We start from the raw sequence: 23932 nt of genomic DNA on the forward strand, positions 1-23932 counted from the left end.
CATCAGAGTCCAGCGTCCACTTTAGAAACGCTTCCTCCATTATTTACATTTTTGCCATGTATCACCTTAAAAAATGCCCTATTTAGCATGAGAGTCAGGAGCCATTGGGACCGTATTTACTAAATGTGTCACTTTTGTGTGTTTGCAGCTTATTACATTGCTCCAAATGCACCTAAAAATGAGGTGCTAGAAAACAAACCAAAACCAGGGGGTATATTTACTAAACTGCGAGTTTGAAAAATGTGTAGCTGTTGCTTATAGCAACCAATCAGATTCTAGTTATTTATTTAGTGCATTCTACAAAATTACAGCTAGAATCTGATTGGTTGCTATAGGCAACATCTTTACTTTTTCATACCTGCAGTTTAGTAAATAGACCCCCAAGTGCCTTACAGCATAGCAGGGGACGGCCTGTAAATGTCCCACCCTGTTATCTCTGTTAAATAATCTATTTTCTGCACTCTAGAGACCACTTGTCAAGGAAAGCCCCTGATCTGACCAACTCCCATCAGTTGGTACAGACATTTGCACCCCCACAGACACCAGAAAGTTGTCCCATTAATTCATGTGCTTATCTCTAAAAACTGGTGAATTTGTGCAAAAGTAGGTGAGTGACCTCACAAAACCACAATTGCGTTGTTAGATCGCATTTTTGGATGACCATAAATTATACTTTCTGATTTCACATTAATGTAACAGAATAAACCATCAATTTGATACTTTATTTAAAAAAAAAATTTACATTAATGTTTTTGACTTTTGTTATCTTTTCAGTGTCCTTTAATTCTATTAGCGTAACCTAAGTTACAGTAAAGATAAGCTACTTTAAAAGTTTAAAATGGTTATTTGCAATGTATTGAATGTAAGGAGATTTAAATGTCTGGACGCATAATTTGTAGCTAACTGGAACAGACCAAATAGGTTCTCCTAAAGAGCAATAACAATCTAATCTATATGTTCAAATAACCATAATATATATTAATTTTCCACCAGAGGGTAGTAGATGAATGTGCTAATCATAATATTAGTTTGGTAATATAACTAACAAGATGAGTGGACTTGCCTCTTTAGTGCGACCTTTATAAATCCAAGAAACAGGCAGAGCTTGTATTTCAGCGCACACATGTCAGAGTGGTTCACAGTATGACAGGAATGTAAAATCTTTCAGATCTCTACTCAATTTAGTCTCCTTAACTGGGGCACTAATGAAAATTTATGCAGCTTGTGCGTTGTGTTTTTCGTTTTTTAAAGTGCAAGTCCACTTTCAGAGAATTCTACTATCCAATCAGATTTATTTTTGTTGCTCTTTGATCCAACAAAAATGTCGCAGGGGTCTAAGGTCACAGCCGATGTCAAGTGAGATTTGTCATCAGTTAGTGTGCCGTGACTACTGCTCATTTGTAAACAGTGTGTTAAAGTCCAAAGCTTGCTGAACTTTAAATAAAATGATCACAGGTATCAATACTTGACATAATCGCACCTAATAGACAGATGTAATTATATTTAATGTTTCAGCCTGGAGTTTGAAATGTGTTTTTAACACACATTAAAAGGCAAGTAAAATGTAAATAAACTATTTTGCGTTTATATGCTTTTGAAATTTGCATGTAGAACTGAAGGCATAGTTTTTAACTGCGTTGACACTAGTGAGATGCACTGAAAGTGAACAAGCAGCTATACATCCGTGTGTTAAAAATGTATCTTGAATGTATACTTTTAACACTAGTGTGTATGTAGCCTGCTTGTTTCCTTTTGTCGACAGTGGGTCAGTGTAATGTTCGTTTTATCGCTACCAATAAACATTGTCCAATGCGATTATTGTGGTTCCAACACACAAAGAGATTTAATTGCAAAATATAGCAGGATTTACAGCAAGCCATGCTGGAGCATAGAAGATATAACAATAAAGAAGAAATTATAAAAAACGAATACATGACATTTTCTGGGCCTGGGCCCATGTCCATGTAGTTTGCAGTCAGGAAGATAGAGATCTAACAATGGCCCAGGTAGCTTATATGAAGTTTGAATTAACATAAACAGTGATGATGTCACAAATATGCACAGATAACACTAACAGAGTGTTACGATTCCTAGTAAACTCAGGAAGCGGCCACGGAAGAATACTACAAATGTCTTTATTCCAGCAAAATATATAAGCAAGGGTTCAGTTCAATGAACATGCAGGTTTTCATATACAGGTATAACTCCCAACATAAACATGAACAGGTGTTGCAGGAAGGTACACAGAAATAACAGGTTCCACAGAATGCTAACGTAGTTTGAATGCAGGGATAAGAATGGTGAGTTACCCAATTCCAGGATGCAAAAGTCTGTCCAGGAAGCAAACAGAGTCCAGGCAAAGTAACTGACACAAGCAAATAATCAAGGTCCAGAAGTCAGGCCAAAAGGTCAGGGCAACAGGCAAAACAGCGTGGTCCAAGGTGCAGGCAAATGATTCAGAGTCTCAGGCAAGGTCCAAGGTACAGGCAAATGATTCGGGGTCTCAGGCAAGCAGGCAAGGTCCAAGGTACAGGCAGGGGTCATACACATAAGTTCAGTCCAGCAGGTATATATCAAATAACACAGGAGCAGGTTAGCAGCAGCCAGGAACAAACGGGATGAACTGCACAGAGCACAGCTTGAGGCAGGTATTTAAAGCAGTGTGACAGGTGCAGTTCTAATTAGGCCTCAGGCAAGACGATTAACTCCTTTAGTCATGCTGAATAGTTTAGGAACAGAACAGCAGCACCTCTGGTGGTATAAGCTACTGCTGCTAGATACAAAACACAGGAAGAGTTGTAACATAGCCCCCCTTTAAGGAGCGGATTCCAGACGCTCCATACAAGCTCCTTTCAGGTCTTCCTCCTTTTCTTTTTCTTTTTATTGCAGGATGGTGATATATCCAAAAAGCCAGCTACCAAGGTTGAGGTTTGTTGTGATTGAGGTGGCACAGAGAAAACTGGATCAGGTGACTTGGTTGGAGATGGAAGATATTTCTGGCAGACTGCATTTACAAAGTCCCTGGTGTTGTGGGTAATGGGATCATCAGATTTAAGAAGGGAAAAAGCCCAAGTCTGCGGCTCCCCTCTGAAATTCATGATAATTGTACCAACTTGGTTAAATTGGTCTGAGAAATATGCTGGAAATTCTTCAAATTGCTTCATACAAAGTTGATGGATTAAAGCAAATTGTTTCAGGTCTCCATCAAAGAAGGCTGGAGGAGGGTCGGAAGAAGCTTTTGGGCGTTCAGGCTCAATGGCAGACTCTGGAGAGTCCCCAGCTGGGACGGCAGGGCAGGGGTCCCCGGCTGGGACTGCAAGCTGAGTACACTTGACGGGAAGCCCTGTTTGGGCACAGAACTCTGACTGGATAGCACTGTGAGATGACTCAGAGCGGACAGCACTGTGAGATGCCTTAGAGAGGACAGCACTGTGAGATGCCCCAGAGCGGACAGCACTGTGAGATGCCCCAGAGCGGACAGCACTGTGAGATGCCCCAGAGCTGACAGCACTGTGGGATGCCCCAGAGCGGACAGCACTGTGGGATGCCCCAGAGCGGACAGCACTGTGGGATGCCCCAGAGCGGACAGCACTGTGGGATGCCCCAGAGCGGACAGCACTGTGGGATGCCCCAGAGCGGACAGCACTGTGGGATGCCCCAGAGCGGACAGCACTGTGGGATGCCCCAGAGCGGACAGCACTGTGGGATGCCCCAGAGCGGACAGCACTGTGGGATGCCCCAGAGCGGACAGCACTGTGCGATGCCCCAGAGCGGACAGCACTGTGCGATGCCCCAGAGCGGACAGCACTGTGCGATGCCCCAGAGCGGACAGCACTGTGCGATGCCCCAGAGCGGACAGCACTGTGAGATGCCCCAGAGCGGACAGCACTGTGAGATGCCCCAGAGCGGACAGCACTGTGAGATGCCCCAGAGCGGACAGCACTGTGAGATGCCCCAGAGCGGACAGCACTGTGAGATGCCTCAGAGCGGACAGCACTGTGAGATGCCCCAGAGCGGACAGCACTGTGAGATGCCTCAGAGCGGACAGCACTGTGAGATGCCTCAGAGCGGACAGCACTGTGAGATGCCTCAGAGCGGACAGCACTGTGAGATGCCTCAGAGCGGACAGCACTGTGAGATGCCTCAGAGCAGACAGCACCGAGTGGTAACTCAGGCTGAACCGCATGGACAGGCAACTCGGGCTGAACCGCATGGACAGGCAACTCGGGCTGAACCGCATGGACAGGCAACTCGGGCTGAACCGCATGGACAGGCAACTCGGGCTGAACCGCATGGACAGGCAACTCGGGCTGAACCGCATGGACAGGCAACTCGGGCTGAACCGCATGGACAGGCAACTCTTGAGCGGACTGTAAGGGCAGCGCCCCTTCTGGAGCGGACTTTAAGGGCAGCGCCTCCTCTGGAGCGGACTTTAAGGGCAGCCCCCCCTCTGGAGCCGACTTTAAGGGCAGCGCCCCCTCTGGAGCCGACTTTAAGGGCAGCGCCCCCTCCGGAGCAGACTTTAAGGGCAGTGCCCCCTCTGGAGCTGAAGACTAGGGGGTAGAGGCAGCGGCTGAAGACTCGGGAGTAGAGGCAGCGGCTGAAGACTCGGGAGTAGAGGCAGCGGCTGAAGACTCGAGAGTAGAGGCAGCGGCTGGAGACTCGGGAGTAGAGGCAGCGGCTGAAGACTCGGGAGTAGAGGTATAGTTTACCAATCCTTTTTCGCCATCGTTCCTCCTCAGTGAGATGGGGACGCAGGTAGCTTGGTCGTTTAGAATCCCTAATGGTAGGGACGGCAGGCAGTACCATAGATGCAGCACCACTGTCAGAAAAAGTTCTGGGAAGATTCTCTGCGGTCTGCATGCTTTCACCAGAGGAGTTTGTTGCTTTAAAATCAGAATTAGTGTTGAAACTACTTAACACAGCAGCAGGAAGGGTTTTCAGCAGTTCTTGGAGTAGAGTGGATACCTGTATGATTTGATAACGGAGCTGAATAATGTCCATCTGCAGTATTTGTAGTTGTGGATTAGGTGACATGGTCTCAATAGCCAAACACAGAGTTCAATACAGAAATACTAGGAATCCCGGGACTAAGCAGAGGGCGTGCAATCAGCAGGCCTAGATTGTATGGCAGTTCATCATGTTACGATTCCTAGTAAACTCAGGAAGCGGCCACGGAAGAATACTACAAATGTCTTTATTCGGTGCAGTTCTAATTAGGCCTCAGGCAAGAAGATTAACTCCTTCAGTCATGCTGAAGAGTTTAGGAACAGAACAGCAGCACCTCTGGTGGTATAAGGTACTGCTGCTAGATACAAAACACAGGAAGAGTTGTAACACAGAGGTCCAGGGTTAATGATGTTCCAGTTGTCTGTTGGTCATAGGTCAGTTCATTTGATCCTTTCACAAAGGAGGGGGCATCTCGCTCAAACTGTTGTCTACGTGTCTTCCCGCCGAATAACCAGTTTAAACTGACCCATAAACAAAGTAAGTTTGATTATTAATCTCATATTGCTCATAACTTGCGACCGCAGATGCGATCTCTACTCTGTCGAACCCGGGTTAATGCTGGGGAAATAAGCTATAATATGAGACCAAACTCTTTACCTTTTAGAGGACCTGAACCATAAATACCTTTACTATAATATTATCTATCTATAAATAATCTCTAATACCATTTACTAATAAATAAATGTGGATTGGAACCTTAATAAATGTGTATTATTTACAAGTGTAAGTGCGAATGTAAATGTGTGTGTTGCTAATCCGTGCGATTGCGTCATTACACGTGGGGTATTAATCGCAATCAATCGGTAAAACATATTAATCAGTTTAGCTGTATTTATACTTATTTCAACGTAAGTTTGAATGCACATGAGCAGGAAAAATGCTGATTCATTTGTTTATTAAAGGCTAATGTTTGGTTGAAGTTCTCCTTTATGGCACTTAAACTGTAAGTTATGCTCGAGCAGCATGCACATCAATGTAAATAGGCCCTTAAAGTTGGATAGTTGCAGAAAGAGATTTCTAAGGTTGACACCCCCTTTTATCTTGAATGTATTGTACCTTTTGTTGTACAAACATATTTTCCTTATTTGCCCCATGACTGCTCCAACCATGAGATTGCCCTTTCCCACCTGTTGTTGAAGAGAAGCAGAAGAGGTTAAAAGCTCCACCCAGTGACCCATTGCCTTTCTTGTAAACACCCCTTTTTTCTGCTCGGGTGTGTGTATGGATTTGTGCGGTTGTCTTTAAGTAAACTTTTGACCTCCTTTCCTTTGTTGCGCAGTGCCTCCACCTTCTGGGTACAGTAGGATCTACACAAGGTAATACACTGGAAGTGAGCAACACCAGAGGGAGACTAAGGAACCCTCAACCCTCCTACTTAGGACAGGCACACACAAATGAGATAGTAGTACACCAGACAGGTCTTTAGAGGTCACACTGGCACATTTATGATTGAGGCGCAGGCTCCTAAAGTTTGTTTTGTAAGTTTTATATATCCCAAATATATCTCTTTGATTCATACAGTGATTTAAGGGTAACTTTGGGTGCAGCAAGCAATAAATACACAGCATTTTACATTTTTATGTTTCTACTATATCCAATGACGCTACTTAACTCTTGCTAAAGACAATGGGCCGATTCATTAAGGATAGTAAGGCAAAAAAAATGAGCAAGTTTTCTCCTGGACAAAACCATGTTACAACGCAAGGGGTGTAACTTATTTTATTATTTTGCACATAAGATAAATACTGGCTGATTTTTCATGTAGCACACAAATACTTGATAGCTTTGCTTGTACACTAAAATTTAAAGTTGATCTAGGACGTGCCTTATCCCAACTATAAGTCTGGCCACCCATTTTAAATTTGCCTCCCCCTCCAATGCAACATGGTTTTGCCAAGGTGCAAAGTTACTCTTTTTTTGCTTTACTTTCCCTTATGAATCTGGCCCAATATGTACATGTCTAACTAAAAGGTACATCTAACCCTTCTAATTGCTATCCTGCAATATTCCTCTAGCCACAATGACTCTCAATAACAATATATATTAAACTCAGTGACAATTAATTTAACTAACGCATAACATATAAATGGGTGAATGGGTCATTCCACATCAAATCAACATATGGTTTCAAACTGACTGTTTCAGATTGTAATGAAATTTGGTATAAGAAATGCCTCCATGGGTGTAAAGAAAACCTCCAAATCTTATGCTGATATGTTCACTGATTTTGAAGTTATATGCCTTTAAAGTTGCACTTTTTTAACGAAAAACTTGTTTTTAACGTTTTTTAAATTGCATTTGTAGCTCACCTTAATTCCCATGAGAATCTGCTGAGGGGTGAGTGGAGCATGTGCTGAGCTCTGATTGGAGGAGCCCATCACATGCTCCTCTGACCCATGGAGATCAGCAGCAGCCTCATGGACTTTTCTTCACTAAGTAAAGCCCACCCAAACACAATTGATGTCTTTCCACGTAGAGTATCTTTCATCTTAAGTTTACATGGCTGTGCAGAAGTGGGAGCAGGAGCTGTCTGTAAAATCTCGTCCCCAATCACACCTGAAAAGGAACGTGCATTCCTCTAATGAAGGGAACTGGAAAAAATATTGTTTTATTGATTTTCTCAGATGTGTAGTTGCCCAATAAATAAAATTTTCATGAATCACCCAAAACTGTAGCAGATGATCTTATCATGATCAGAAAATAAAACTTTGGGGATTTATTAACAACAGTATGAACAATTGTTTAGATGTTTTTCAAACAATTAAAAATACGGCTTTTTGACAAAATCAAAATGAAAATTTGACATTTTCAATTTTTGTTGAAACATAAAATAATGTGTTATATATCATATGAAAGCCCATAAAAAGAGGTTTGAAATGAGACTATGCCAAACTCTCCAACTCAATCAGGTGAGCTACAAATGCAATTTAAAAAAAACGTTAAAAGCCTGGTTTGGTTTAAAAAAGTGCAACTTTAAAAGCGTATAACTTCAAAAGTGCACATATCAGCCTAAGATTTAGGGGTTTTCTTTACACACATGGCAGCATTTATTATACCAAATTTAATTGAAATTAGAGAATATAAGGTAGATTTTTTTTTTACAATTGTGTAGATTTGATGTGGAATGACCCAAATGTAATTATGCAGTTTTAGAAGGTAGCATAAATCCAGATCTCCCCTTCTCCTTCATAGAGCAAACAGGCATTGCAGTTGCAACTGGCATGAAGAAATATCATAGTTCTCTGTATTCCTCAACATCAGATTAACACACAGGATTTCACACAACAGCAATTTGCATTTTTCCTCCTTTCCACAAAATATTTAATTTCTCCTGACAATTTAGTAAAGCACGCTCTCTTGTTTGCTTTTACTTAAGACACATGCAGTTACCTCTCTTCCTCTTAAACGTAGGCACACCATTCCTTTTGCAACCACTGGTACCCCAGTTCTCAGTTATAGTGCTTTCCCACAGATAAGGAATATCATTTTATAGATTGGTGCATTTATCATCAGTTTAGACTCAGATTCTATCCCCTAACTACCTTTCCCCACACTTCACCCTTGTCACTAGATCACAGTCCTGCAAAAGGTTTTTACAAATATTATTCAGGTCTCCCTATAAGTTCCTTACATTACTAACAACAAAAATGCTCAGTCCAAGTTAATCAGTAAAAATTTAAACATGGGTTACTTATCCCACTGGTCTCCAGCTTGTGTATCCAAGATGGCTGCACTCTGCATTAACCGCTTCTACTCCTCATTGAGAATCCTTGTTCACCCTCTCTTCGTTTCTCCCTCTATGTGTACTCACTCTCACTCAGACCTCACAGACTCCCGTTATTCTCTCTCTGACAGACTGCATGCGACTCTCCCAGGATGTGTCTCTTTCTTGGTACCTCTCGGAATCGCCAACTGTAGATGTCTCCTTCACACACTCCCCCTCCCCACTGCACGTTGGAAGATGTATTTCTTTGCTAGCAGGGGAAGTATATAGAGCGCATGTGCAACCTGCCTTACACTATGCTTTTGGGTGGGTCCCCTTGTTTGTTGCTAGGCAACGATACTTGGCTTGTGTTAGCGTTAGAAAGTCATCACCAAGACTGCACCATTGAATTTGAACCAGAGGAATCTAAGTCTCCTAGGCAGAAAGGGCCTTTGCATCTATTGAGCAGATTTGCAGGTAAGCTACATGAGCAAACATACAGAGATTCTCTAAACTTATTTTCATTTTATATACAGTATGTCCTTTCGCTTATCTTAGTATTGCACTGCTTAAAGTGTAATGTTTTTGTACAAATACTATATATTAGACAGATTAAATGTTTTTACAAGTAAAATATGAATAAGTAAAGTCCTTCTGTTGAAATCTTAATACAAAATTGTTTTTTTTTTTTTTAACTATTTATTTTGAAAAAATAGCAATCATGTACAGATAAGAGTCAACAATTAGTACATTTGCGGGGCGAGAGACAAAAACAGAGAACAGTACATGTCATGAACATGTGTCAATGAAGCTAAAAATATTTGAATAGCAAATACATAAAGTAGGCTGAGGTTGACAATAAACCAACAGGTAAATATACAATTGTCATCTAGAATACTCAAGAAAATATAACATTTTATAACAATATAATGGGGGGGGCACTGGTCGCCACCGAGATTGAAAGAAAAAGAGAACACACTTCCCAATTATCCCCAGAGTTCCCTATAAGGCTGCTTATGAACCTAGGGAGTCTGTTTAGGAGGAAGGAGTTGGAACAAGAGGTATGGGGTTATAAGTAAAGCCAAGGGGCCCAAATCTGGTGAAATTTATCATTCTTATCATGCAGGTGGTATGTAATCTGCTCCATCCGGGCAATAAACCAGATATAGGATCTCAGGGCCGCCAGAGTGGGGGGTTCAGCTTGTTTCCAAGACTTAGCTACTAGGCATCGCGCAGCAGCCAGGACATGGGAGGCCAATTTTGCAGACTGTCTATCATCATCCATCAAAGGGTAACAGAGAAAAAAAGGACCATGGATCTTTCCGGACAGGGCATGGAAGGAGGGAGGCGAGGAGGGCCCTAACTCGATCCCAAAAGGAGGATATTTTAGGGCAGGACCACCAAATATGCAAAAAGGAGCCCATCTGGCCACAACCCCGCCAACATAATGGAGAACTAGAGGGGAACATTTTGGTGAGTTTGTCAGGTGTATAGTACCACCTATAGTATACTTTATATGCGTTCTCCTTCACCGAAGTGGAAATAGAGCTGGTGGCAACTTGGTCTCTTATGATTTCCCAATAATCCTTCTCTGGGGGGGGGCCCAGATCCCTCTCCCACTCCCTCTCATGCCTACCGCCCAGAGGTAAAAGTACATTAAGAATTAAGCTATAGATAGAGGAGATCATGCCCCTACTCAAGGGTGAGGAGAGACATAGAGATTCAAAGGGAGACCTAGGAGGAGGGAGAGGAGCCCCCCCGAGGAGAGAGCCCACAAAGTGTCGTAATTGGAAGTACTCGGAAAATTTAGGATGGAGACTTGGATATTTAGAGTGTAGGCTATCCCAGGAGATGAAGGCCCCCTGAAATAACAGGTCTCCGACAAATCGAACTCCCGCAGTGAGCCAGGGGCTATAGAAGGCAGCGGAGAGCCCAGGAGAAAAGGCAGGGTTACCCCAACAAAATTGTTATTTTTAAGTCAAAACTAGAAGGGAGAACAGTGCTCACCCCATAGGAGCAGGGCTGAAAAATTACACATACGTACATTACCATATGTGTAATTGCCTTTTCGAAACTTATTAAATTGTGGTATATAGCAGTCCCCATAGACTGCTCTGGATTTTGAAAAAAAAAATGCAAAGCATATCTACGATATCTGCTTGGATACACTGGTAATAAATGTGCACATTAATTAAATGTTCGTCTGTCATTTTCGTGGGGAATTCAATAATAAGACAATAATGTGACATGTTATTTTTGTCCACATAGGCAACATGGAAACATTCTTAACCCAACCTCAGAGAGGCTGAGCAATGCCGATGGATGCAGTGCACATAGAAAACTGCTCAGATCTCCGCACACATGGCAATACTGAAAAGTGGATTTGGCACAGAGAATTCCCGTCTTAAGAGAAGAAATATTTTTCTGTTGAAGTTCCTGGGTCTAATTTTTGTAGTTATTTTTTTCTGTGAGTTTTTGCTTTATTACGTTGTTATAATCCAGTGCCATTGGCCGGGCCTGAAGGCAGTGTCCAGCCCACACAGATCATCCCCTCTGAAGGCCATATTTTTATCAGATACTCATCTTCTTGGAGAAATCAGAGGTCATTGGTTTGACAAATTGAGAAGGTAAGGATTGAAAGGGTAACTATACACTGTGGGATATTTACAAAACTGTTCTATGGGTAATTGTATAGCAATCAGATGTTTGCATTCATATTGTAAACTGTGCATTAAAAATTATGTAGAACCTGATTAGTTGCTATTTGCAACATCTTATTATGGCAGGTTTGTACAGTGCAGATTTAGGGCCTTAAGTGGAACATAAGTGTGACTTCAGATTGAAAAATCTACACTCAAGTGTATGTGTATGTATACTGTATTCAGAGGTGAAGATGTGTCTAGGTATGAACGAGTAGCAAATGCATGAGCTTGAAAACAGACAGACCCCTCCGATACTTGCAACTTGCGAACGTGTACATATTTTATTTTATATATTGCAAACGCAGTTGTTATGAAGCATCATTTAAACTTAAATAACATAGCAGGAAAGCTTCTTGACATCATCATCATCATCATAATTATGTTTACTGTAACAGCAAATGTCACCTGAACAGAAGAAGGTAACGCTCCAATTTGAGCATAGCATGGAACACACATGGATGCTGAATTGATGTGACCCCTGTCCTAATGGACTCCGTCACATGTGCATAGCAGCAAAACAGACCTCATCAAAATAATTGACTGTTTTGATCTCAGTCTGCTTGCTGCTTTAAGAGTCAATAACTGTGCATAATAGCATAATGATTACTGGTCCTAAGACACCCCAAAATAGCACGACTGCTCCTTGCCTTAGGTTGAAAACACCTTTCCAGGATTATAATCTAAATTAGTCTTAGGGGTATATTTACTAAACTGCGGGTTTGAAAAAGTGGAGATGTTGCCTATAGCAACCAATCAGATTCTAGCTGTCATTTTGTAGCATGTACTAAATAAATTACAGCTTGAATCTGATTGGTTGCTATAGGCAACATCTTCACTTTTTCAAACCCGCAGTTTAGTAAATATACCCCTTAGATTCATCCATCCACAGGAGTTGTCTCTCCACAGACTTTCAGCCTGAAATAAATTACCAAGCTTATCTTTTAACACGCTGACATTACGTTTTCCTTCCTTTGGTCCTTCCTGTGTTTGTATTTTTTTTTTTTATTACACTTCATCGTGATTGCTCATAACCAGACCTTCACACAGTTATGTAGCGAGGAAGTGGCCACATGGTGTTTCTTTTTAAGGAGACACAAGAATCTTATATGGTTACCTGTTTTTATGTTGCATTAAACATGAATACTGCAGATAGGTATGTTTAAAAATGTAAAATGCCCCTATTTTCTACAGTACCTATATAAATAAATGGTGGTGATGATGATGCCTAAAAAAAAAGTATGAGGGCCCATACAGCTAATCCAGTTCCATTTTAATAGCCGTTATTCCTCCAGTGAAACTTATACTTTGGGGTATATTTACTAAAGTGCGGATTTGCAAAACAGCATGTTTTTTGGCTATTTTATGTGTGGTTTGGAAAAGGTGATATGTATTGAAGGCCAAACTGCACATAAAATGCCATGTATATAAACCACACATCAAACTGCCAGAACAGGATTTTTAGACCTTGTTCTGATAATCTTCTTGCTGTTTGAGCTACCTTGTCTGTGGGAACTTCATAAAAAATAAAATAAAATAAAGAATTGTAAAAATAAACCCACCCTCCCCTTCTATAACAGTTTATGCTACTCAGCAGCGTGCCCGGTCCTCCAGGGCTGGTCCTATACATACGATCAGGCCCCTGCACTTAGAAATACCAGTAGCATTGGACCACTTCTGGTACCCCTGGTCAGAGTTTTCCATCTGGTTTTACCAGGGGTTTGCCCTTTACAGCATGCGGTTTTGCCCAAACCACATGAGACTTAGGGGCTTAAACCTCAATACATCACATGTGCTTTGAGGTTTCAGCCTCTGAACTGGTTTGGTGCTGAAAGCCACATGCAATGTGTAGCGGATTCTAAACCGCCCCTTAGTAAATATACCCCTTTGTATTGCTGGACATATGACGCACATTGCATATTAAATTGTGGTGTGCAATAGTTTTGATATGTGACATCTGCTGTCTCACCTGGCACATGATACTTTTTAATGACGCACCAATGGTAAAAATATAAAAAAGACAGAGGAGATAAGTCATGGTGGAAGTTGTGTTTTCATTTTAGTGAAATGCAATTCATATATCATGTTTATTGCTCCAATTTCATCTTTTTAATACATTTTTCCATAACACCTGCACTTAGTGACACCCTCTGGCAGCGACATACAAATGTGACTGAACAATGATTACAAATCACTTTATTAGATGTCAATGTCCCCTTTTCCAGTAGTTCTCTTATATGCATGAATGTGTGTTGCAGAAAATTAATTTCTCACACTGTATCTTGTGTTTTTTAGGGAATGGCAAATGGAGAGGGCTTATCAGAGTGCCCTTTGGATACTGCAGCCAGATATTGTTTTCATCCTTGGAGATCTGTTTGATGAAGGCAAATGGAGTAACTCGAAGGTGAGATTTATAACACAAATAATTACCATATTGTTTTTGGACATGTGATCTATAAACACACTGTTGCATACATGAACTTATTTCTACACAGTGCAATGAATACAAATAACTTGCACATCCCAATGCTCCTCTCAGTACATTTGTTTAGACTGTAAAGAAAGGTTATGTACTGAGCAATGTGACTATACTACTTACTGGTGTGCCTGCAGGCAGACTGTGGGGCTGGGTAGGAGATGGGGAGCAGCATGGGACATTGGCATTCGGACCATAAGACAAAGGGAATATTTTGTGCTGTAGTCGGCTCTTCTGGAAGACACTGGGAAATAAAGCGATAATTACCAAGCAATGAAATAGTTGATATTATTTGTAACATAGCAGCTGGGGAAAGTAAGAATTAGCAGACCTTAGTCCTGAGTTGTGTATTAGTTTAGAGCAGTGGTTCCCAAACTTCTGCAGTTCGCGGCACCCTTAGAGTCTCCAAATTTTTTCAAGGCACCCCTCCAAAATAATTACTGAACAGTCCTGTTTTAGAGGTAGTTGGGTCAAAAAGTTGTAATAAGTATTTAGGTCACGACAGAAATACTAATTTAGTTGTATGCAAAAATGCCCCTCTGCATCCAGGCACACTGCCCCCTCTGCATCCAGGCACACTGCCCCTTCTGCAACCAGGCACACTGCCCCCTCTGCATCCAGGCACACTGCCCTCTCTCACGTTGCCCCCTCTGTCACGCTGGCCCCCTCCTCTGCCGTCTGTCACGCTGGCCCCCTCCTCTGCCCTCTGTCACGCTGGCCCCCTCCTCTGCCCTCTGTCACGCTGGTCCCCTCCTCTGCCCTCTGTCACGCTGGCCCCTCCTCTGCCCTCTCACGCTGTCCCCCTCCTCTGCCCTCTGTCCCCCTCCTTTTCTGCCCTCGGTCTGCCATCTGTCCCCCTCCTCCTCTGCCCTCTGTCCCCCTCCTCCTCTGCCCTCGGTCTGCCCTCTGTCCCCCTCCTCGTCTGCCCTCTGTCCCCCTCCTCGTCTGCCCTCTGTCCCCCTCCTCGTCTGCCCTCTGTCCCCCTCCTCGTCTGCCCTCTGTCCCCCTCCTCGTCTGTCCCCCTCCTCATCTGCCCTCTGTCCCCCTCCTCCTCTGCCCTCGGTCTGCCATCTGTCCCCTTCCTCCTCTGCCCTCTGTCCCCCTCCCCCTCTGCCCCGCGCCAGGCAAAAAAAAAAGAAAGAAAACAGAAACTTACCAATCCGCGCGGCGCCAGGACCCAGCAGCCTCCTCTCTCCCGCAGCTGTCACTGAATGATGTCAGTGACAGGGGTGCCGCGGCGCACACTTTGGGAACCGCCGGTTTAGAGGATAACTAAAGGATGTCTATTCCAAAGCCCTTCAGCATAGTGTACTGTGTAATTACTAAGAACTCCATTACATTGTACTAGGCGTTATACTTGTTGATGCTGCAGACAAGGGGTGAAACTGACCTGAACAAAGTGTGTATGTACGGGTTTATTCAAGTACATTATTTTTTTGGGCCATAATCATTATAGCGCTTTTAAGAGGCTTTGAGATGTGCATTCATTGTGCAATATTAACACCTGTGTATGGCCCCTTACTGGTTCTAAAAAAAGAAAACACGCTAGCTATAAATAGTGCATACTTTGCCTCTGTGACGTTGCCGGAGAGAGAAATGTTTAGACACTGTCCATATAAATGACTTGCACTGAAGCTTTTGGCACGGTTGCCTGTCAGTGTGTCAGATGTTTGAGAAGAATATAGGTTTCTGTTTCTTGCAACAAGCATTTATAATTGAATATAATCTGCAATATGCGGTGGTAAGGGTTTGACGCTGCTTCAGTTTCCCTATGAGATTCTAATTGAATGTCACCACTGTTAACTACAAGTCATACTCACTGCCTATTACACTGGAGTGATAGTATTCCTTGTGTGTTATTCTGGACAATAATACATCAAGTATACATATGTTACTTGCAGTGGATTCCTTAGTATGTGCCACATACATATTTTAGGAGCCTCATAGGAAAACTGAATCAGCGCCAAACCCTTATCACTAGATATTGTGGATTATATTCTATATAAAACAGCAGAGAGAGGACAATCCGAGTGCTGTTCCAAAATCGTATATACAAAAAGCATTTATATTTGGCACATGCAAACCTCAAAACCTCATATGTTTTGTTTGCTGGAAAGATTTTAAAATGTCTGTTTTTTTAATGTTCTATCTTTGTTTAATGTCAATTCTGTGTGAAATAAAGGAGTTTGTTTGCACACAGACAGCCATGAATGGCCAAGATATCCCTCCTGCTCTTCTCCGCTATTTATGCTCCTTACTCACTGTTGTTAATTTTATCTTTTTTTTTTTTTTTTTAATGTTAGTAAAAGCATTTAAACCAATATAGGGGATGGAACCTATTGGTCCCAATTACCCTATATACACTTGCAACTGAGATCGGAGGTTGTTGACACAGCTGCAAGTAAATGCAAGGTGGGTTAATGGAGGGGTGTCCTCCATCGACACCCCTCTCCCACGTGAGTGCACGCTCCAGTTACCTCGACAGGTCAAACCTGATTGTGTTGGGTAACCAGCCTTACACAAATGTCTGATAAAAGTAAAGTACTTCTATCTGCAGTATGGAAACACATGTAGGAGGAGATCTCACCTGAAAAAAGCAACAAGAACAATGTTGGTGCTTTAAATGAGCCGTTTACTTGCTGTTCATAGAATGTAATAAGACTTTCTGTACAGATGTTTGTATAAGTAAAGGTATAGCTGCATTAGATTAATTGTATAACAGCCTATAAAATGTGGTTAGTGTACATTAACAGTGCTCTCCTCTCTGTTAAAGAATGATTGCAGACACTGGACCTCATTTAGAGTCGGACACAAAGTCTGTTTTAGGCGCAAGTGTCCAAGATGCAGGCGGATTTGGTGCTTTCTGCACATGCATGGTAGTGTTTTTTTGTGCGCCTAAAACAGACTTTGCGTCCGACTCTAAATGAGGTCCATTGTGTTCAATATGTGACTGGTTTTTGGATATTCCTGCTTTTCCTCAGGCATGGGAAAATGATGTTGCTCGCTTCCAGAATATGTTCAGACACCCTCCTCATACAGAGCTGATGGTTGTTGTTGGAAATCATGACATTGGATTTCATTATGAGTAAGTATTGCCTTTGGTACAGTGCTTAAAATTCAGTAAGCATTGATGCTGCACAGTGCAAAAATAGGTATGTGACGATTTTACCAACGACTGAAAGTCCCAATCAGCACGATGATTCATTACATGATTTACCTTCATATCTGTGCTCTTCATCTGTCATAACCATCGGCTGATAAGATTGTGACTCTAAACTCTATGGAGATCTGCCTACACTGCTGGCTGTGAGTGCACACACTGCAGAATTTTAGGCAGGTTAGAAAATCAAATCGAAGAATACAATGTGCTTGGTACAATAAAACATGATCGTGTACACACTAATGCAATATTGGTGAAAAACCTGTAGTGTGTACCTAGCTTAATAGTGACTGGCAATATATGGCCATATAGTATGTACTTTCAGTAGTAAGAGAATACATGGACTATTGGAAATTTCTGCATTTTTACAATTCCAAGTTTAATGAAAAAAAAAAAAAGTAATTATAGATCACAGGAGCAAGTTCTTTTACAGTCAGAATACAGTAAGAAACCCAAATTCACCAGTGACAGTAATCCCAATCACTTTCACTGGTGGCAGGTGTATGCTAATTACCTTTGAACAAGGAAGGTCCAAAAATGAAGCCAATGGTAGAGACGGGCAGCAAACAAGGAATATCCAGCAGGGTCAGTGAACAGATAGTCAAGCAGAATATATGGTTCAACAACTCAGCAGGCTTCATGAATAATGCAGGGTAAAATCGCTATAACCAGCAGTGAGACTAAGCCCTCCCTGCGATTTTTAACCAGCAGTGAGGCTAAGCGCTCCCTGCAATTTAAACTCACAAGGCTCAATCAGAATGCTCTCTAGGAGCCTTAAAGATGGTTCAGGAACAGAATTACAGCAATTTGATATCACTGGTAAACCAAAAAATTGGGATAGGGAATGAACACTAGGGGGTATATTTACTAAGCTGCGGGTTTGAAAAAGTGGAGATGTTGCCTACAGCAACCAATCAGATTCTAGTTTTGTAGAATGTACTAAATAAATGATAACTAGAATCTGATTGGTTGCTAAAGGCACTTTTTCAAACCCGCAGTTTAGTAAATCTAGCCCTAGGATTCACCCCTTTGCCATGCATATATGTGATCGTGAATCTTTGTTTCTTTACCCTTCACAGAATGACTTTACAGAAACAAAATAGATTTGAGAAAGTTTTTAATGTCACTTCTGGGAAGGTAGTATCTCGGAAAGGAATCAAGTAAGTTTGCTTATATACATTTATGATATATTTAGTGCTGACATGTTTTGGACAGTGGGGAAAACGGAACAAACGAGGCAGACAAAATAAGGGTAGGGAGGGCCCTGCTCATGAAAGAGTTTACAATGTAATTGGACACAGCTGAGTAGGAGCTGTGATTTAGAGTGGAGACTGTGAGAGTTGTGAGGTTGCTTTAATGTGTTTAGTATAAGTGGGAGTGGGGTGAGCTCTAATAAAGATGGTTTCATTTAAAGATTTGGGGGCTATATTTACTAAACTGTGGGTTTAAAAAAGTGGAAATGTTGCCTATAGCAACCAGTCAGACTCTAACTGTCATTTTGTAGAATGTACTGAATAAATAACTAGAATCTGATTGGATGCTATAGGCAACATCCCCACTTTCTCAAACCCGCAGTTTAGTAAATATAGCCCTTAAAGTCTCGTAGTTGGATGCGAGAGGTGATTTCCAGAGAAGAGGCGCAGATCAGATGTAGATCTAAGAGGGCAAGAGGGAGAGCATTTCAAGATGAACGGTGATGTGAGATGTACGAAGGGGTGGAGTTGTCTAGAGCTTTATAGGTGAGGTTGAGTTATTTGAATTGGATTTTGAGGACGTGTAACAACAAAATAGTTCCAGCTGATGCTTCAATTGGCTTCAGTGGTGCCCATGTGCTGGTTACCTACCTGCCTATCAATATACTGTGCTTTGTTTCCACCACAAGAGTAAGCCGGCAAAAAAATAACTTGGAAATCATCTTATTACACTGGGAGTCAGTGTAGGGATTTGCACAGTCGTTTTGCTGATGTGCAGCTGTGAGAGAGGAAGATCATTTTTGCTGCGGCATTTAAGATGGATTGAAACATGGATAGCTGGGTGAGGAGAATGTCAGATAGCAGTAGGTTGCAGTAGTCTAGGTGGGAGGTGGTGCGAGAACGGATAAGACTTTTGGTAGCATCTTGGGTAAGAAAAGGTATTCTGGTGTGATACCAAGGCAGCAGGCTTGGGAGTCTGAATAAATTATGGTGTTATTGAAATTGAAGATGATTTGAGGGGAGATGAACTTGTAAGCAGGAAAGATAAGCTCTATTTTGGACTTTTTAAGCTTTAGGTAGCGTTGGGACATCCATGTGAAGATAGCAGAGAGAGAGTCTGTTACACTGCATAGTACAGAAGAACAGAGGTCAGGGAAGTAGAGGTAGATTTCAGTGTCAGTATAGAGGTGGTACTGGACACCAAATTAGTTCACCAAGAGAAGAGGTATACAGTGAGAAAAGCAGAGGACCAAGAACAGAGCCCAACAAATGGGCGTGGAGGGGAGGATCTGCCAGAGGTAGAGGCACAAAGGAGTAATTAAATATGTAGGAAACAAACTAGGGAAGAACTCAGCACACTCTTCACTCAATTGGCATTCATGACAGAGAGGTATGTAGAAGTGACCCTTAAATCTTGCTATAAGTAGATAATTATTATTACCATTTATTTATATAGTGCCACTAATTCCGCAGCGCTGTACAGAGAACTCACTCACATCAGTCCCTGCCCCATTGAGGCTTACAGTCTAAATTTCCTAACACACAGACACAGACAGACATACAGACTAGGGTCAATTTGTTAGCAGCCAATTAACGTATCAGTATGTTTTTGGCGTGTTGGAGGAAACCGGAGCACCTGGAGGAAACCCACGCAAACACAGGGAGAACATACAAACTCCTCACAGATAAGGCCATGGTTGGGAATTGAACTCACGACCCCGGGGGTGTAAGGCAGAAGTGCTAACCACTCAGCCACCGTAAACTTGGTGGTAAAATCATGGGCTATGAGGCAGGAAGTGGGAGGCAGTTGACAAAGAAGCGTTGGGGGTTAGAAGACTGGGTGGATATTAGAGAAGTAAAGATTGTTTGAAGTATTGTATTGTCACTTTAACTGGGACAATGAGTCTAGAAGATGATTATGAAAGACTTTACTCACATTGGTAATTGGGCTAGGGAGAGAGAAGTAGTATTTGAAATTAGAGAAATGTAGTCTACAAAAATTTTAAAAAATCTCAACCAATTTTTTTGTTTTAAATCGCTAAATGATAGTAAGATCATTTAGAAATTCTTATTTTTTGCCAGCTTACAGTTGTGGTGGAAACAGACTATTGTAAAAATAATCAAAAACACTCCTTGGGATATATTTACTAAACTGTGGATTTGAAAAAGTGAAGGTGTTACCTATTACCAACCAATCAGATTCTAGCTGTTATTTTGTAGAATGTACTAAATAAATGATAACTAGAATCTGATTGGCTGTTATAGGCAACATCTCCACTTTTTCAAGCCACTAGTTTAGTAAATATACTCCCTGGGCTTCACACCCCCTTTTTCCCTTGTATAATAACACAGACTTAATAGGCAATAATAATAGGGGTTATTTACCTTCAGGTGAAATTATTTGGCTTGTACATGTGTTCTGACAACCTTAACTAAATACATTTCTTGTACTTCCCAATTTCTTTCTGTACTTTTTATTGTTGTATTTCTATCATAATGCAAATGATTTTTTAATTTCCCTGGGTTACTTATCTATATAGCGCTGACGTGCTCTCTATATTGGATGCAATTATATCCAGAGGACAGCTTAGTATTGTATCTCTCTTTATGATGATATAAAGTTGGGGTAAAAAAGTACAGAGGAGAGCTATTGTTTAGCAAATGTGTGAAGTATATTTCCACAGAGCTGTAAAAGCAGCATTCAAAAATACAAGTGTGACACCAGCCGTAGTGCTGCAGAGAGGCTCATGTGACTGATATAAACATTTATACACAAGACAGCAGTAAAACGGATAGCCTTGTCTTGCAAACGTGGGCTTTAAATCCCTAAAATTAGATTGTGAAAGAGATGACCGGTAATTACCAACCCATGTATTTTGAGTCTACATAAAGGCGTCAACAGACAATACTACAAATTATACAAAGGTAATACTCACCCCTCCATGGGAAGCTTCATAAGGAAACAACGCACGACACATCAAAACTGTGTTCGCCACTTTTATTTGTAAGTCTTTATAATTATGTAGTGAAGTCCAATTTTACATCATTTATTATAATATTGTATATTGTCCAATATGAGAAAAACATGAGTTTTATCAATGACGCTGATAATATAGTCCTTGATCAATGATTCAAACTCTTATTCTCCCATCAGTTTTGTCTTGGTCAACAGTGTGGCCTTGGAGGGCGATGGCTGTGTCATCTGCAGAGCAGCAGAGGAGCAAATCCGTGAGGTTTCTCGTCAGCTCAATTGCTCACGAATGGTGAGATCTATTAAGTTTCCCATGTAAATGGATGATATCTTCAATAAAATCTGTGTCATTTACATGTATGCTTAAATATTTAATGCAGGCCTTACACACTGCAATATGACAGCCACACTTGGGCTACTAGTGCAGTGCATGTGATCTAAAAAAGATTGCAATGACCTATAATCAAAATTGATAAGATGATTGTCGGGCATGCAGGTAAATGATCGGCCTCTGTGTGTGATGATATTCTGACCTCATTAATAGGCCCCAGTGATACTGGAAGTAGCCCAGGTACAAGTGTGTTTTAAGCGTGTTATCACACTCCTGCCAAGACAGAGTAGAACTCGGTTGGGGTGAATTATGTTTGGTAACAAAGGATTTAGTCTGCTTGCCAATATATTGGTGAACAGTTTGAGGTCTCCAAGGCTCAAATGTCTCAATCTTGGGCAAATACATCTGTGACCTGAAAAGGATAGAAATCGGTGAGATCACATCCCGCTAAAGTCAACAAGCAGGTAAGAAACCATGAAGGAGGCACAAGTCATGTTCCTTCTTGGGGCATGGATCTCAATCTGAATGATTTTTTCCCCCTACTGCTTTTGTTGTTTAGATTTTGTATTGTTTGTTATAATTTTGTAAGGTGCTGTGTACCATGTATGGGTCCTTGCAAATAAACATATACATACGTACATATACACACATACAAGAGCATGTTTTAAGCAATTGACTAGCCACAGATGCATTTATAGGGGTGTAAAATGTTAAACTGCTTAGGAGTACTAAATAGATTGTCCACCCAGTTGGTCTCTGTTTAGGCACATTAATAAAGACCTTTGGAGGAACTGTTGGAAACCATACAATAAAGAGGAGAGGGGGAGATATAGGCAGTGACCTTAATACATGACCATATGACACAGCTAGGGAATTCCCTGAAGAAATGTGTTTTAATGGACCTAGAAAACTTCTCTTGTGTTATCCATCTGTTCCCTAACCTTCAGAGAAGTCTTGAAGGTGGTGATGAGGGCTGCGTGAGTTTATGGGTAAGGAGGTATAGTGAAAAGAGATAGATGCAGCACTAAATATAATAGTCAGAATCTTTATAGAAATATAATTAATGCATCAGAGATTGTATCATTGGATAAGATACATTGTGTTCAGTAATACACATCATCCACTGAGAAAGGCAGGAAAATATCCATACTGAAAGCAAGTGACTAACCAAAGTGAACTAAATCCTCCCAAACCCACAATTTCCACATATTGTGCTAGAACAAAGGAGCACACTCTTCAAAATAATGGATGGTGCCCAAGTTAATCCAATCACTGCCCCCCCCCCATCCCAACCTCATCATTATACTCCATCAATCAGGGAGGGAACATGGCAATGCCGATCCCAATAAAAACATTTATAGAAGGCATAGGGATGCCTATGCACCACCTTCAAAGGTCTCTGTTCTGCTCCTTTGAGTATGAGTGGGAGTCAGCGCATGTGCAGTGAATTGGTGGGTGGAAGGTCGATTGAAATAGTTTGATTTTCTCTGGAGACCCAAAATACAACAAAGAAAATCTCTAATATATATTATATATATTTTTGAGTGGATGGGTAGATGAAATGCTAGCTAGGGCCTCTGATGTAGCATTGTTAACTTTGTAACCAGAGAGGGTGCCATATATATCCAATTTTCTGAACAGATCTGGGCGGGAGTTGTTTGGCTTAGTAAAGGTAAGGTAAGCAGCACGTCAGCTGGGAATAACCAGATTTTGTATTGATGAATGCCTAGTTGGACTTTTGATTTTAGGGTTGACACAGGGTTGACACATATTCTCCCTGCTGAAGGCTCAATTCAAAGAATGTAGATCAATGGTGAAAGTGGGCAGCCTTGTCGTGTACTATTATTTAAACTGAATATTGCCAAGCTTAAACCGTTTGTAGCAGCAGTGGAGGAAGGATTATAATATAATGCTTGTATGATGTGTAGACCAAAAGTTGTAAGAATTTGATGCATAAAGGGCCTGAATAATCTGTCAAATGCCTTCTCTGCATCCAGTGCAAAGACAGCAGAGAGCAATCTGCACCTGTTAATGTGGTGTATAAGGTTGATTATTGTGTGTATGTGTGTTATCACAGACAAAAAAAAAAAAAGACATGAGACTATGATCGGTTAATCCAATATTATACATGGTACCTGCTGCATGGCAATATAAACGCCCTATATGCATACAAAACAGAAAAGCAGTTGTTGTCAGCGCTTTTCCTTAACACTGCATATCTGTGTGTGTTTAGCAAAATGAAAACATGAGGTAATGGTTCATATTTTGATCAAAATATTTAAGCCTGCATCCCAGCGTCAAAGGCACCTCATTATATGCAGCTCCGACACTGACCTATATGCTTCAGACACCATTAAAATGCAGTTAAAATCAGATACATTCACCTCTC

The 23932-nt window shown here is 41.4% G+C and overlaps 1 protein-coding gene across 3 annotated transcripts in view; it reads left to right on the forward strand.

Moving 5' to 3' along the window:
* Positions 1–23932, forward strand: part of MPPE1 (metallophosphoesterase 1) — a 34913-nt gene that overhangs the window by 1036 nt on the left and 9945 nt on the right. Inside the window, exons 1-7 of one of the 3 annotated variants that reach the window (XM_075213284.1) lie at positions 6293–6326; positions 8866–9190; positions 10982–11340; positions 13708–13816; positions 16870–16973; positions 18128–18208; positions 21396–21504. In XM_075213284.1, coding sequence (XP_075069385.1) covers positions 11075–11340; positions 13708–13816; positions 16870–16973; positions 18128–18208; positions 21396–21504 — 669 coding nt within the window. In that variant the 5' untranslated portion in view covers positions 6293–6326; positions 8866–9190; positions 10982–11074. Of the gene's footprint in view, positions 1–6292; positions 6327–8172; positions 9191–10981; positions 11341–13707; positions 13817–16869; positions 16974–18127; positions 18209–21395; positions 21505–23932 lie in introns of those variants that run through there. The other 2 variants (XM_075213285.1, XM_075213283.1) reach the window with 2 other exon arrangements.

Source organism: Mixophyes fleayi, chromosome 5 (genome assembly GCF_038048845.1).
Source record: "Mixophyes fleayi isolate aMixFle1 chromosome 5, aMixFle1.hap1, whole genome shotgun sequence".
NCBI classification, from domain to species: domain Eukaryota; kingdom Metazoa; phylum Chordata; class Amphibia; order Anura; family Limnodynastidae; genus Mixophyes; species Mixophyes fleayi.